Source organism: Anguilla anguilla, chromosome 18, assembly GCF_013347855.1.
Source record: "Anguilla anguilla isolate fAngAng1 chromosome 18, fAngAng1.pri, whole genome shotgun sequence".
In the NCBI taxonomy this organism is placed as follows: domain Eukaryota; kingdom Metazoa; phylum Chordata; class Actinopteri; order Anguilliformes; family Anguillidae; genus Anguilla; species Anguilla anguilla.
In genome coordinates, this window is record NC_049218.1 from 21413034 (window position 1) to 21427948 (window position 14915).

A 14915-nucleotide genomic window follows, 5' to 3' on the forward strand; every position below is an offset into this window, starting at 1 on the left:
CCGTGCATAAGAACGTATTTTACACCAAATTGTGTTTTTAGAAAGGGTACAAATCTGGTAAAGGCGCTTCACTATAAAACGATTCCACCGAATAAAGCGTCTCTCGCAGGCATTGCCGGCTTTATCACCTGCGGGAGAAGGGAGGGGAGACGGCCCTTCAGACGGACACAAAGCACCGGGCTTCCACAGGGCGGGCGATGGAGGGGCTGCGGAAGCAGGCAAACACAGGCCCGCAGAGATGGCCTCGATAGGGCCCGGCCGCGAGGGGGGGGGGGAGGGGGAGCGTACGAACCGCGGCGCCGATACGCGCTCGTTTTCCCCCCCCCTTTCCTTCCCTCATTCCTTCTCGCCCCCCAAACCCGCTCTTGTGAGGGAAATAATTGTGAAGTATCAGTAGAGGGGAATGGCGTTCTCAAATTTCAGGGATCGAGCCGGTGACTCCTGTCCGCTCGCCCCCTGCGCTGTTTCATGTCTTTACAGGGCTTCAGCCAGCCGAATCTCTCTCCACCTACTGAATTTACCCCACTCCCCCCCCCCCCCAAAAAAAACAAAACCAAAAAAAAAAAAAACTGCAGATCTCACTTGTTTCCAGTGAGTGTGTGTGTCTGTGCTTGTGAGGAAAGAGTGAGCGAGAAAAAGAACGAGAGAAAAAGGGGGGGCAATGTTTGTATGTGTGCCTATTTTTTTCCGCAACCCCCGCACCCCCCATCCCCAAACCCCCCCACCCCCACCCCACCCCCCCTTCTCCCTGCCACAGCATATCAATGAAGCCCAGATATGTATTGTAGCTCTGCATGGCTGAGCGCCCTGTTCAATAGTTGCTGGCTCACGGGCGGTATCGGGGCCAGTTATCGTTCCCCGTGAAGCCTCTCTTATCGCCAGGGCCCAGAGAGGTTGCCGCCAAGCGGAGGCTTTTCATTTCCCGGGCAGTTTTTTTAACCGCCGAACATTCAGGCTTCAAAGATTCACACTTCCCAAACTCTATAAGAGTTTGTGAACGCTCAATTTGCCAAAACTGTTTACAGTGTAATTGGGCTCCGTACCTGTGTCCATGAGATAGCGCAGCCTCCTCTCCACCCGCGACGCCCGCGAGTCTATCTGCCTCTGCTCGCTCTCCAGCGCGGCCAGCTCCCCCACAACATACTGACTGGTGTCTTTGAAAGCTTTCTGTGCGCCAGAACAAACGCAGGAAGGCAAGAAGGGGGGGGGGGGGGGGGGGGGGGGGAGAGAGAAAGGGACGAGGGAAAAGAAAAAATAATTAATCAAGCAAAATCGCTGAAAAGCATTTAGACATTTTGTTTGTATTTTATTCTGTTTTATTAAATCTAGAAAAAAAGGATCTCAGAAAATAGTCTGAAGATGCTTTCATTTTTTTTTGTTAATTTATTTTTAATTTTTGTTATATTTGAATAGGAACATCTGATGAGAGCAGTTTCTCTCGTAGTTGTGATTGTTCAGAGTTTTGTTTCTGATTTCTGGCTCATCAAACGCAGCGAGCAGGAGGAGTGGATGATACAGACGGAAAGGACAGGGCTTTCCACTGCTGATACGGACTTTAATCCTTTCATATCAAACACACTCAACACTGATTTATATACACAACACCAAACAAAGGAGCAGCTTTCCCCACATTATACACCACACATATACAGCATGTATGTTTTAAATAGTACATTAAGATGTCATATATGTCTTACATATGCGCGCGTGTATGAGTGAGTGTCATTTAGTACAAATTTTATGAATTTATTTAGTTTTTACAAAATAATAGTTTTTATTTACTAAATACACATAATTCTGTGTGCATGTTCTGCAGCTGTAGGGTTCTGCTGTGTGCATGTTCTGCAGCTGTAGGGTTCTGCTGTGTGCATGTTCTGCAGCTGTAGGGTTCTGCTGTGTGCATGTTCTGCAGCTGTAGGGTTCTGCTGTGTGCATGTTCTGCAGCTGTAGGGTTCTGCTGTGCGCAGGTTCTGCAGCTGTAGGGTTCTGCTGTGCGCATGTTCTGCAGCTGTAGGGTTCTGCTGTGTGCATGTTCTGCAGCTGTAGGGTTCTGCTGTGTGCATGTTCTGCAGCTGTAGGGTTCTGCTGTGTGCATGTTCTGCAGCTGTAGGGTTCTGCTGTGTGCATGTTCTGCAGCTGTAGGGTTCTGCTGTGTGCATGTTCTGCAGCTGTAGGGTTCTGCTGTGCGCAGGTTCTGCAGCTGTAGGGTTCTGCTGTGTGCATGTTCTGCAGCTGTAGGGTTCTGCTGTGTGCATGTTCTGCAGCTGTAGGGTTCTGCTGTGTGCTGTATGCTATCCTGCCTCAGTGTGAATGGGATGCTACTCCTGCACTTCAGCGTGGGGTCAGGGGTGTGTTTGCCTACCTAATATTGGACTAAGCCTGGGATCATATGATATCAATCTGCAAACCACGAGAGAGGGGGTCGGGCTCCAGGGTTCCCCCCGCACAGTGTGCCTTATCACAGCCACTGAGCGGGCCCCGGGGAGCACCCGGCCTGGGACCCCCTCCTCTCGCCCCTCCCGACCCCGCCCCACGTCACTGCACCCCCTCCAGGGGGGATGGCCCAGCTTGGGTGATTACGACAAATTACCTTTAATTACATAAAACATGCCCCTTACAGAGTCTATATTATACACTCTCTCACCATGCTCTACATTAGTTACTATTCACAGGACACACCAGTGAAACATCACGTTAATTAAAAAAGATGTACAACTGTCATTTTAAATCTGTGCTGGAATATGGAGCTAAAACTAGAAAAACTGTGTCACTGTCCATAGACTGTATACTGTGCATGTGCAGGCATGTGTGTGTGTGTGTGTATGCACGCGTGTGTTCATGTATATATCTCAACTGTAAATATATTATTATATGTATAGTGCTGATGCATCCTATTTTTTAATAGGAAAGAGGAGAAAAAAAAAAAAAAAAACTTTCCCCCACGCTTTCCATCCAAGCCAGCACTTTTTCTGCCTCACTCCTCTTAGCTGTCTGTCAAAAGCGGCTTCCTCCCTGCGCTCTATCAAATATTTCCCTCACAAATCAATTTTACACATGATCAGCCCAGTCCCCCACCGAGCAGAACCTCCCCGTTAATTAAGTGAAGAAATTACCATATATATTATATTAATGCAAACATCATTCAGCGGGTAATTCATGGCTGATCTGGATAATGGGAAGGTTGAACACCCATTAACCCAGGCCAGCAGCACGGGCCGGCTGGGAAGCTTGCTCTGGGTCCCCGGTGACCTCCCTCCCAAGGCCGCCTCCCAGTATCTGCTACAGGAATAATTAAAATCACCCCGCCAGATCAATACTGGGGATCTCTTTGAGGGGAAGAAGCAGAGGGGAGGAGGAGGAGGAGGAGGAGGAGGAGGAAGAAGGAGAAGACCCATAAGACGTAATCGCCCAGTAGAAATGTGTACTGGAGGAGGAGGAGGAGGAGGAGGAGGGGAGGAGGAGGAAAGAAATTGGGGTGGAAAGCAGGAGTGATTCAAAAAAAATTATTTTTCTAATCTGACAATTATCGCCAGAGTGCAGGCTAATTCAGACGAGCAGGCCTCTCAGGCGTCAGATTGACATCACGTCTCCTGCTGCCCCCCCCCCCCCACCCCTTTTTTAAAGAGGGCTTTTAAAAAAATATGTCCAAATATGCCTTGGAATTATCAATATTATCTCAGAATTTAAAAAAAAAAGAAAAAAAGAATTAAATATGCATGAAGTACTTCATCTTCAGATGGCTTTCGCTCCGGTTCTGTCACTGGACCTCTCTCTTCGCTCGCTCTCTTTGAATCTTCAGGTACTGATCTTTGCCTTTTTACCTCTGTAAGAAAAGGATGGTTGGGGGGGGGAGAGAGATATTTTAAGCAGGTTCATTATGAATTCACACCTTGGCAGTTCAAAGAGGAGAACAAAGTTTTTTTTATGTTTTATATCCCTTTCCCAGGCTGTGGTGATATACGTGATTGTTATGCATATGCCTGTACGTGTGTATACAAATATATACATATGATACATATTTATGTATACATTTTGTGTGTGTGCAGGCAAGCACATCCAAAAAAAAAAAAAATAATAAATTCTACACCACAAAATGAATAGGCCAAAAAGTTATTATGACAGTATATAAAAATTCTTGACCGAGCTTGTTTTTTTTTTATTTAATTTTTTACTAAATATACACACATATGCACACAGGAACATCCAAAAGGAGGTGTTTTAGCTAACCAATATTTACAGGGTGTTGATCACATTAATTGTCCTGTAATTCAAAAACCACAAAGGCAATGTCATTGCTAAAACCCAAAATCACTCTACACCCCCTGTGGGCTGTGGGACACAGGAGTCACCGGGACACTGGGTGTCAGTGAGCACTTTCAGCACAGCTGTGTGAATCAGTGGCCTGAGAGGGGAGGGGGGGAGGCGCCAGACAACATCAGCGAATCAGCGAGCGCTAACGAAAGGTGTGCTGGCTGCCTGTGCCCCCCCCCCCCCCCCCCAACCCCCCCATTACAACACTGACATCTGCATTAACACAGCGACCGGCCCTCAGAGCTGTGTGAGAAACACACACCCCAGCTACAGTGTGACCGGCGTGAGGTGTGGAAAGAAGGCTACGTGTGTGTAGAGGGGAACCCTGCTACAGTGTGTTTTATATACCGGGGGGGAATGAGGGGGTATGGGGCGGGGGGATTTTTGTTGGCGTAAGGGATCGGCAAACGTAAGTGAAATTAAAAGCTTCTAAACGAGGCGACAGCAGGCGGGGGGGGGGGGGGGGAGGTTAAAGCTGGTTTTGGGGGGAACCAGAACCGGATCCTGCTGAGGTCAGCGCACGCCCGACTCGGATGGGGCCGGAAAACAGCCCCGAAAACCCCAGCAAATCATTTCAAAGCAGCACCAGCTGAGCGCTGGAATCCGCACACTGCACTGCCGGGGTCTGGACGGATGGAAAGCCTCTCGACTCAGGACTCACTGTATGACAGTCTGACGTGAGCCTCTCCCTGGGGCTACCGGATAACTTGCTTATAACAATTCACTCTTAGGGACAACTATTAAAATGTGACGGCCAGAAACTGCTCATACCTGAAATGAGCAACAGTTCACAGGACAGAGGAAAGTCTTGGCCTTTGTTCTCATCTTCTCTCTTTCTTATGTCTTTTTCTCCCTCACTCTTTCTACACTTTAGTCTGACACAAAATAGTTTGCCCCTTCTTTAGGCAGGACAGTGTCTGGCCAAAGCCCCAAACAGCCGCCTTCGTCCTGCCAGGTGTTGAGTACAGGTAAAGTCAGCTCTGAACACTGCTACCTTGCGTGATAGTAGACACCCACAAAAGCTAAACTGGTAAATAGTGTTACAAGAATATAGCTAAAGCAGTAGCATAATGTTACCTGGCTAACCAAATCCTAGGTATCTTCCCTTCTCTTCTAACAGTGCGTCTCTAGTTTTCTATCAATGGGCAATCGCAAAGTTTAACTGCGATAGGTAATCGAAGGTCAAGCGTGCAGTTGGTGTTGGAGACATCATAAAGTGCAAATCAATTTTTTAAAAGTTCATATTTAAAAAAATAAAAAAAACTATAAAAGACATTGACAAGGGTTTAAACAATAATTCATGTTCAAGGTTGTGTGTCGCCATGCGCCTTATAAAAAGTTGGAGAAAACGGTTTGAGTATTTGCAACCAATCAGAAGTTTATGGATTGCTGCCTTTCTTTTCCCTTCTGAGGGAAGACTGGGCGCTTGCTGTGAAAGCGTCAGAGTCAGAAGGGCGTAAGACGCGCGTCGTTAAAGAAGGTTCTGGAAGAGGCTGACCTGGCCTGGTCTCCACGTACTGACTGAAGGACTTGAGCTGCGTTTTCCTGACGGCAGACTCCTTGCCGAACACCACGGGGCTGCGCAGTCGCTCCGTCGCTCTGCGCAGACGCTCGGCTCGCAGCTCCTCCTCCTCGCTCTGGTTCAGGAACGAGAGTCGCACGCAGTGGTGCGGAAGAGAAAAAAAAAGGTCAGGTTGTTTTCCTGCATTCACCAATTTTAAAACTGCAATTTACGTATCGGACATGAAGAGCTCTATGTTATTTCTGAAGGCTCTGCTTCTTCCTACACTTGAGGCAAAAAAAAAAAAAAAAAAACTTCAATTAAGTTGACTTTCAACAAAACCCGAGCCGGAAAATGTATTCTGATTATGCAAATTGAAAGCGCTATTGTTTTCAAAGTGAACACGTGTCGGAGCTGCACGCCGCTTTCTCCCTATCAAGCTCGCACCGAAATGCACTGAGCGCGTGCGACGAGCCAAGCAGAGTGGAAAGGCACACAATGACACTTCCAGCGCCGACAGCAGAGGGAACGTGTAATAAAGTTCGCAATTAGTGTACGCGTTCCACTGCGTGAGGCCGCGAAGACGCCGCCGCCGCCGCCGCAGAGCGATCGCGTGCGTGTGCGTGTGTGCGTGCGTGCGTGCGAGGGGCTGGTTACGGCGAGACTTTGACACGCCACGATTTAACTTTCAGAGCGCATTCAAAACAGTGAGGCTGCAGCCAGCAGGAGAGTTTGTTTCCCCACATAGATCTAACCCGAGACATTCAAAGCACATACATACAAAGTACTAAAGCAAAGCACTGTAAATATGTCAGTCCTGAATTTTAAAAACAAATGAGGTTCGTTAAACAATTATTTCTCATTTTGCTCTTTTTCTTTACAGTGTGCAGAAACAGTTATTTCTTTACGCATTCATTTGCAGTAATAATTTCTAGTTAATAGTTTCTGGAATGAGCATGAACTCTTTGGCATAAGCACAGGCAATTCAAAGGTTGTCATAAGAAGAATGGAAAAGTCACATTTTCTGAATACGCACACGGTATTCATCCAACTGCTACTGGGTTGTATGCACTTATACGCAACTCCTGGTACATATTGAGCAGACCTACGGATGGGCTGGAGTGTTGTGCTTCAGCACGGTCGGGCAGCTGGGCTGAAGAAAGGCGAAGTTAACGCAGGAGGGTGGAGCCGAAAAGTAGTGTGTAAAAAGCTCTCCGTTCAGCAGCTCAGACCTCTAGAGGTTCCCCGAGAACCCCCTCATTCTCCTCATGTTAATGTTCAAAGAAAACAAACCAAATTCAAAACAGGCCACTAGAATTAAACTCTCCCTAAGGACAAGACCCCCCCCCCCCCACACACACACAGCGCGCGCAGGCAAACACACACACACACACACACCCTCTGTACCCCTGCTAACAGCTGATAGCGGAGTCACCCCCCGCGATCCTGATAAAACACACCATTTTGCACCTTTATCTGTCATCGGTGACTATGATTACTGTTACATTTTTTTTGGGGGGGGGGGGCACACTGAAAGTAAATCAGGCTGAGGCTGGGATGCGTGACTAATGACGTGACCCGCTGAATGTTCCAGCCGGTTATCAAGCGCCACCAAAAAAAAAGCTGTGGCCTCCTTTTGCATGGAGACAATCGCTAATGAGGGGGCTCTCCCACCACCCATTCTCCCGCCTCAAGGAGCCCTGGGATACTCAGTCCTCCAGGGAGAGGAACAGTTTATCCTCCTTTTCTGCAAAAGAAACGCTGGAGGCCTCATTTGCAAATCAGCCGAAAGTATTTTCATTGTGTTTTGTTTTACCGATTTGACAAATGAACTGGGGGGGGTGGGGGTGGGGGGTGCCACAGCAAAAAGAAAAAAATGAAAAACAAACTAAGACAAAAAAATGACTGTAGGACTAAAAAAAGAGGGCAATCAGTGTGCAGTGTGGATGTACTCGTAGTTTTCCACACTCCTGGACCCTCTTCCCCCTCCCAAATTTACGGGACGCATTCCTGGGAGGGGGCGGGGCTAAACGGGGCTGGCTCTTCATGCGGCGCGGGCGCACGGCGGAGTCCCTGTGGCGGGCGGGACGGCTCGTCGGAAGGCGCGCCCGATGGGGCCGGCCTTTGCGCGGGGCGGAGGGAGGTGGGGGGGGTGGAAGTCCTCGCTGAGAGGCGGGCTTTCATCGCCGCTGCGTGTAGAAAGCAGGCCGGGAGCGGGGGCGGAGCAATGAGACGCATTGTCTTAGCGCTTCAAAGCCACGGCGCACATCTGGGGGGGGGGGAGGAAATCCCTTCCGTCAGCAGGGCGTTACCAAAAAAAAAGCCAGCACAGGTGGGGTGAGGTCCTGAATGCACCCTGCGGGCCAATATTTTGTGCAGGGGGGGGGAAGGGGGTGGGACAGAACAGGGACCCAAAAAGCCCGGAAAGGAAAGTGCTCTGGACTAAGCACAACCTTTATTCTGACCTTCTCTCTGACATTAAATACAGACATCTACAGCAGGTAAGAGCACAGAAATATTCATTTCAGGATGGACTTTGTAGAAAAGAAGAAATAAAGATCTATGAGCACAGCACAGCCACCCTTGCGAGCTGAGGAGATCCAGAGAGCGATGCTGGGAGGTGGGCGTGAGCCGGTCAGAATCAGCGTAACGGACGTGGGGATTCGCTGCGCTGGACGCTGTCGATACTAACGCGGTGAGGCCTGTGCTCCGTGTCTGGAAAGGTCACGGTCAATATGGAGTTCCTGGAGGGTCCCGCGGACCGTCGCTATGCTTCGGCACGTCCCGGAGCTTTAGGCAGTCTCTACGCCTTCAGCGCAGAACCGCACCAACGAAACCGCAATGAAGACACAGACGTATCCGCGGTCATTAAGAAGAGAGCGCCGCTCGGCCCTAATGAGCGCGTGCAGTTCGGAGGTCTTCTCACCTGATGTTAGCGTTTAGCGCTTCACTGGACAGTAAAGAGCACACAGGCCTGTAAACGCGTACGGTCACAGCGACCGCGAGAGGACCGCAGGGGCCGGGACCGCACCGCCACCCGAGGAGGTCGGGGCGTTACCTGCAGGCCCTCCTGCTCCGGCCGGTCTCCGGGGCTACAGGACGAGGGGGAGGAGCCAGTGGGGGAGGAGGAGGAGGAGGAGGAGGAGTTTGCCGTCTGCGCCGGCCGCGCCTCCTGGAGCCTCCTCAGCTTGAGCTCGGCCTGCCGGCTGTTCTGCGCACCTGAGGAAGAGGAGGGGCAGAGGATGAAGACAGGAGCGAGGAAGTTCACTGTGTTTCCTTTGCTCACCTACACCTGCAAACAACCAGGAAGCACACAGCCTACAACACACCTGGCCAGGTAGATACCGCAAGCAAGCCTTGAATTCTGTTTGATACCGTTGTAATATCATCTTTCTGCACCCCCAAACACATGCACACACAGGCACGCACACACTTTACGTAGGTCCCAAACCCCCTCTAACCCCTCCGAACACAGAGTGAACTCTATTCACTGATGTTCCGAGGCCCAAACTCCTGAAGCAGCACCAGTCTGCACCGCGGCCGGTAATCTGGCCCCGGCACCTGAAGCCAGGCCGCTGATGTCTCGCACGGCGCCCCCTGTGCCCGGGCCCTGTAACTGCAGGCTCTGGACCCGCCGTCCCCTCCACCGGCAGTGTGCCAGAGCGCTGGGCCGGGGAGACGAAAGAGAGGGAGGGGGATCGGGGGGGGGGCGGGCGTTTCACACGCGACCCCACGGGAGCCATTTATCAGGGTACGCCAGGGCCTGGCCAAGGGGGGAGGGGTGGGGGGGGTGTGGCCTGTGAAAATTCAGCTGGGGGTGCCCAATAATAACTGCAAACAAACACACTGGGAAACGGCAGTAAATAAACAACATGGGGAGAGTCGGCTGGGAAACACGCCCCCCCCCCCCAGCAGCCTCTCCTCCCAGCGCTGCTCTTAATGAGCACTGATACGGTTCTCCGACCGCGCAGAACCCCCACAGTCAATGAAGCGGTCAAGACCACAGTGCCGACAGTCCGAGCTGGAGTGGTCAAGTCAACAGCCTCTTAAGGAGGCGACCAGCAATGGCGGCTCAACAACTTGCTGCCGTTATCTTGTTTACCCCCCCCCCCCCCCCCACTACGTCATGCTGACAGTGCCTGTCTGAATCAAAAACAATTAAGTGAAAACTGACAAAAAAAAACGTGGAAGAATCCAACAGGGAGAGGGGGAAAAAAAAACCCATATCAGCAGCTTCAAAGGAAAAAAAATTCTTTTCTTTCTTTTATTTTTTGTTTCTTTCTGCAATCATGCTTATCTCAGATCTGCAGGAAACTTACAGCAAAAAACAATTAGTTGTCTTCTGAATATTTCCCGAAATACAGAGAAATGTTTTTTCTGTAGATATGAATGTCTACAGAGAATAATTTGCTGATTAAAAAGTTCTAAAATAATTAAATAATTTTGCAAACAAATTTGAGGGGGGAAAAAAATCCCAAGATCTCTTCTATGAAGTCTTTCACAACTCTATCTGTTAAGACAAAAAGAGGACTTTCAACTGCTATTGTGCCTGTTTGTGGAAATACAAATGATCTGCATTCTCAAACAACCAGAGGGACATAATTGGTCAGTAAACGTCACCCAAGAACACGTCATTAAGACAGACAGGTGTGTCAACAGCTCACAAAGCCAATCGGACAAGAACACCCAGAGACAGACTGCCCTGGCATTTACACCTTATACGTTCCCAACACCTTCATCAGACAGTAGTAGAAAGAAACACAGTATTAAGACCTTAAAACAAAAATATAATTCAGTTTTAATTTGGTATCCCTGGAATGAGTATGCAGGACTCCAGCAGCATGAAATCTGAGAAAAAAGGGGGAGGGGCAAGTGGGGTGGAGTCAGAACCTTTGAGCGGCCACATGGGAACAAACACCCAATTAACACACAGCAGATAACGTAGAGGCCATGCAGTGCCACATGCAAGCATACAGTGAGTTATTTACCAAGAAAGGCAAAATCAGTGCTGGGGTTAGTAAGACCATCGGCTTCCTCTAGGTAAGAGCAGGCAGGAGCTTCCTCTGGGTTAGTATGTTCAGCATTAATGGCAGCAGCATCCTCGGCATCACCATTCTGCTCTTCCCCAGCTCCCTCCTCATCCTCCTCCTCCACAAAATCTGCAGGAACAGAAGTGAGACTGCCATCCACTAGATCTACAGCCAGAGAAACGTGAGCAGAAAACATCAGAACATCCAGGAGTTTAGTAAAATTAGTCAAAGAGCAGGAAGAAAGTGTTAATACAGGACGGTATCTGCCACAGGGAATCAGTATAAGTGTTTGTTTACTGGGGCCATTTTGTTTTGGCTGGTTCCCTTTCAGTGCGTGACGAAAGCTGGAGTTTCCGTGTGATGTGCTTACCCCCAGCAGAGAACAACTGATCTGAGCGCTGATCTGAGATCAGTTTTGCCTATTAATAATGCATAAGGGTTAACATATGGACAGGGAATGCCTGATCTGACATCAGCACTCCTAGTCAGGATGCTTTATGAATGCAGGCCCTGATCTAGGATGAGTGGTGTATTTACCTCATAATGGATAAGGCTTAGGACATGGATACCAATTGGCATGTAAATCCCCAATTTTTTCCCCCAATATTTTTTATGATTATGGACATGGAGTACAGTTGGCAAGGTAGCACTAATTAAATGAATGCACAGTGGCAAGAATTTGTAGAGCTAGCGGGCAAACCCAGGGAGGCTGAGCGACCGTGTGAATCACGGTCTGTGATTGGAGGAGCACGCGGGAGGGATCATAACGTTCTGGAAGGCAGCTTCCTGCGGCACTTCCTCACCCATCTCTAACAAGCTCCGCAATTAGTGCCACGCAAAAGGCAGAAAGACTAAAAAACTTTCCCTTCTGCCTCCGTCCTTTCCTAATTCAAGCCGCTGTTTTTCTGCGACCTGTTCGTTTCCCCCTCGGTGTGTGTCTAAACTGTTGACTTGAGCGACACGTACCCAGCTCATACATCCGTATGACCACTCGTTTAACTATCTGCTTTTTCTTCTCAAAGGATTATGAAAACATTCTGTATGGATTTCTCTCTCTCTGTGGCTGCAAATGTGAGTTTGTCTGTACACATGCAGTCATACAAGACACCTTATTCAGAAATACCTTATTCAGCAACAGGACCTCAGAATAGACTCAAAATTAGATGCTACCAGCATTCAGTAAATACAGAAAGGTATCCATTTAAAAGGCAGAATGTTCACAATGGAGTTTCTCATTATTGTATTGCTTTTGAAAAACATAAAGAACTGTTCAAATGAATCGCATCTATATACTCTCTATGCGAGTGCTGGAGATGGAGCCCATACTCTGCGTGAGTGTGTGTGTGTGTGTGTGTGCATACTGTTTGCAAGAATGTACGTGTCAATACAAGGTGAGTGTGTGTGTGTGTACTGTTTGCAAGAATTTATGTGTCAATACAAGGTGAGTGTGTGTGTGTGTGTTGACGGGTGTGTGCTCTGTGTGTGTGCATGCTGTCAGTGAGTGTTGATAAAGGTGTGTGTCTGTGTGAGTGAGTTAATGAGGACACACAGAGCGTGTGTACACTGTGTGTCAGCGCTGGGTAGAATGTCACTGCGTTGCGTGTGAACGTCGGCGCTGATGAGCATATCCGCTTCGCTCAGGGTGCGCAGGAGCTCGCAGGTGACCGTGTGACCGCGTGACCGCGCCCGGAGGGGCGGGGCGTCTCCGAGGGCCGCCCCCTTCTCACCTCCGGCCGCCTTCGACCTCGCCTTCGATCTGTCCGCCGCCGCGGCCGCCGTGGTCTCGCTGGAGAACAGGGACTCGCCCATCTTCACCCCCGACCGCGCCTCCGCAATCAGCTGCCTCGCTCTCTCCCGCAGCTGCCTGCGCCGCTCCTCATCCTGCTCCTGAGGGGGGGGGGGGGGGGGGGGGGGGGAGAGAGAGAGAGGGGAGAAAGAGAGAGAGAGAGAGGGAGAGAGAGAGAGAGAGGGAGAGAGAGAGATAGAGGGGGAGAGAGGGGAGGAGAGGGAGAGGGAGAGAGAGAGGGAGAGGGGAGAGAGAGAGGGAGAATGAGAGAGAGGGGAAGTGAGACATATTGAACAGTTGCCATCATTGTAATTGACAGAAGTGCCATTTTCCTCTCCCCACCAATGTGATGGAGAGATAACGCTGGCTAACTGCAGTACCACACAGACACACACTCGAGCACTGCGTATAAACTCACCCCAAACATCATCCACCCCTTTCCCTCCAACATCTTCAGCCTAATAACACTTGCACATGGAAATGTGCTGCATATCTATGCATGCGCGTGTTGTAAATGAGTTTGTCGAGGGTACTGGAGTTGCAAGAAACCCCATTTCCGCCTGAGCAATACATACAATCATTTAAATACAATGTAGACCCCTGGTCTAGGCAAATTCACCAGGTTTCAGAAATATAGTCACTTATTCAAAAACAGCCGTAACATCAATAGTCCTGCATGAAATATAGTGTCCAAAATCTCTCTCTCAATTCCAATGAAATAATGGCACAATTGTTTAATTAAAAAAAGTCCACATAAGCAATTGAAGCACAGCGCATTCTTGAAGGCCTCAGACAGCAGAGCCCTCCCTGGAGTCCTGCAGACCCAGTTTCTGGACTCTGTCACTCTGATGATTTCCTCCATGCGGGGGCTGTAAAGTGAGCGTTCCTGCGGTGGCCAGATTCGCTGATGTAACCAGAGGCCCGACCAAAACGACCCATTTCAATTTGCATCCACTTAACCAGCGAGGCCCTTAGTGTCTCTCCCTCATTCCTGCATGCCTGCACTCGCACACAGACACGCACGCACGCGCGCACACACACACACACACACACACACACGCTCACACACACACACACACCACACACACACATGCTCGAGCACATACACATGCGCATACACACACACGCACGCACGCACGCACGCACGCACGCACACACACACACACACACACTCACACACTCACACACACACACACATATGCTCGAGCACATACACACACACACACGCTCACACACACATGCTCGAGCACATACACACACACGCTCTCACACACACATGCTCGAGCACATACACACACACACACGCTCGAGAACATACACATGCGCATACACACACACAGACACACACACTTGCTCATGCACATACACATGCACATACTCTCAAACACACACACACACACACACACACACCACACACTCACAGATTGGTAGATAGGTGATGGGCTGACAGTAAGCAGTTTTGTCCTGAAAGCTGTGTATTCTGTGATGCTCCAGGCTCTTCGGAGCTGGAGAATCCAGACAATTGCGCCCGAGCAATAACCAGCAACAAAACAAGTACAGGAGAGCTAATTAGGGACATTCTCCCATTTCCATGCAAATTGTTTGTTTGTAGCGATTGTTTGGGAACACAATGAGCTGAAATGCAAATGAAGGAAAGGGCATAACATCCTCTTAATGGCGCTCTGTTTATAACCATTAAGCCCAGAGGCCGCAATTCAATCCTCAGGGTCTAAAGGCAGATTTAGCCCAATTTGAAGCTCTGCAAAAGGGGGCAGGTTACAGCTTACCAGAAAGAATGGAAAAGCCCCTAAAGTAAACAAACTCCCGCACCCCCCCAGCCAGAGCCCCCTGAGCCTGACTGACACAGGTTTTCCCTGCCCAATCACAGCAAGCCCCGCCCCATTTTGGGCTCGTGTGTTCATATGCATGCGTCTCTGAGTTTAAGTACTCATGTTTCAGTGTGACCGTCTGTCTGTGTGCGCTGCTCCCGGTGTGCGATGGCCTGAGTTTGCATGTCTGCATACCTGTGAGCGCACCTACGAGCCTCTGTCTCCCTGTGTGTGTGTCTGTGGGCATGTGTACGCCCACATATCTCCGTTTGACAGTTGTGTGGATTTCAGTGCACGTGTGTGTCTTTCTAGAACCGTGTGTGTGTGTGTTTATTTACATGTCGTGTGTGCCTCTCTTCCTCCTCATACGTGTGCATACCTGTGTGTGCTAGTCTGCCTCTCTGTGACTGTGTGTATATATTTTTGGTCTCCCTCTTCCTGCAGTAAAAACTATCATG

The 14915-nt window shown here is 49.5% G+C and overlaps 1 protein-coding gene across 1 annotated transcript in view; it reads right to left on the bottom strand.

Moving 5' to 3' along the window:
- ehbp1 (EH domain binding protein 1) overlaps positions 1 to 14915 on the bottom strand; it is a 142552-nt gene that overhangs the window by 32677 nt on the left and 94960 nt on the right. The window contains exons 17-22 of the mRNA XM_035400101.1: positions 12570 to 12729; positions 10801 to 10971; positions 8871 to 9031; positions 5810 to 5948; positions 3726 to 3823; positions 1044 to 1167 (exon numbers count right to left, since the gene is read on the bottom strand). Of these exons, the coding sequence (XP_035255992.1) occupies positions 1044 to 1167; positions 3726 to 3823; positions 5810 to 5948; positions 8871 to 9031; positions 10801 to 10971; positions 12570 to 12729 (853 nt within the window). The remainder of the gene's footprint in view (positions 1 to 1043; positions 1168 to 3725; positions 3824 to 5809; positions 5949 to 8870; positions 9032 to 10800; positions 10972 to 12569; positions 12730 to 14915) is intronic.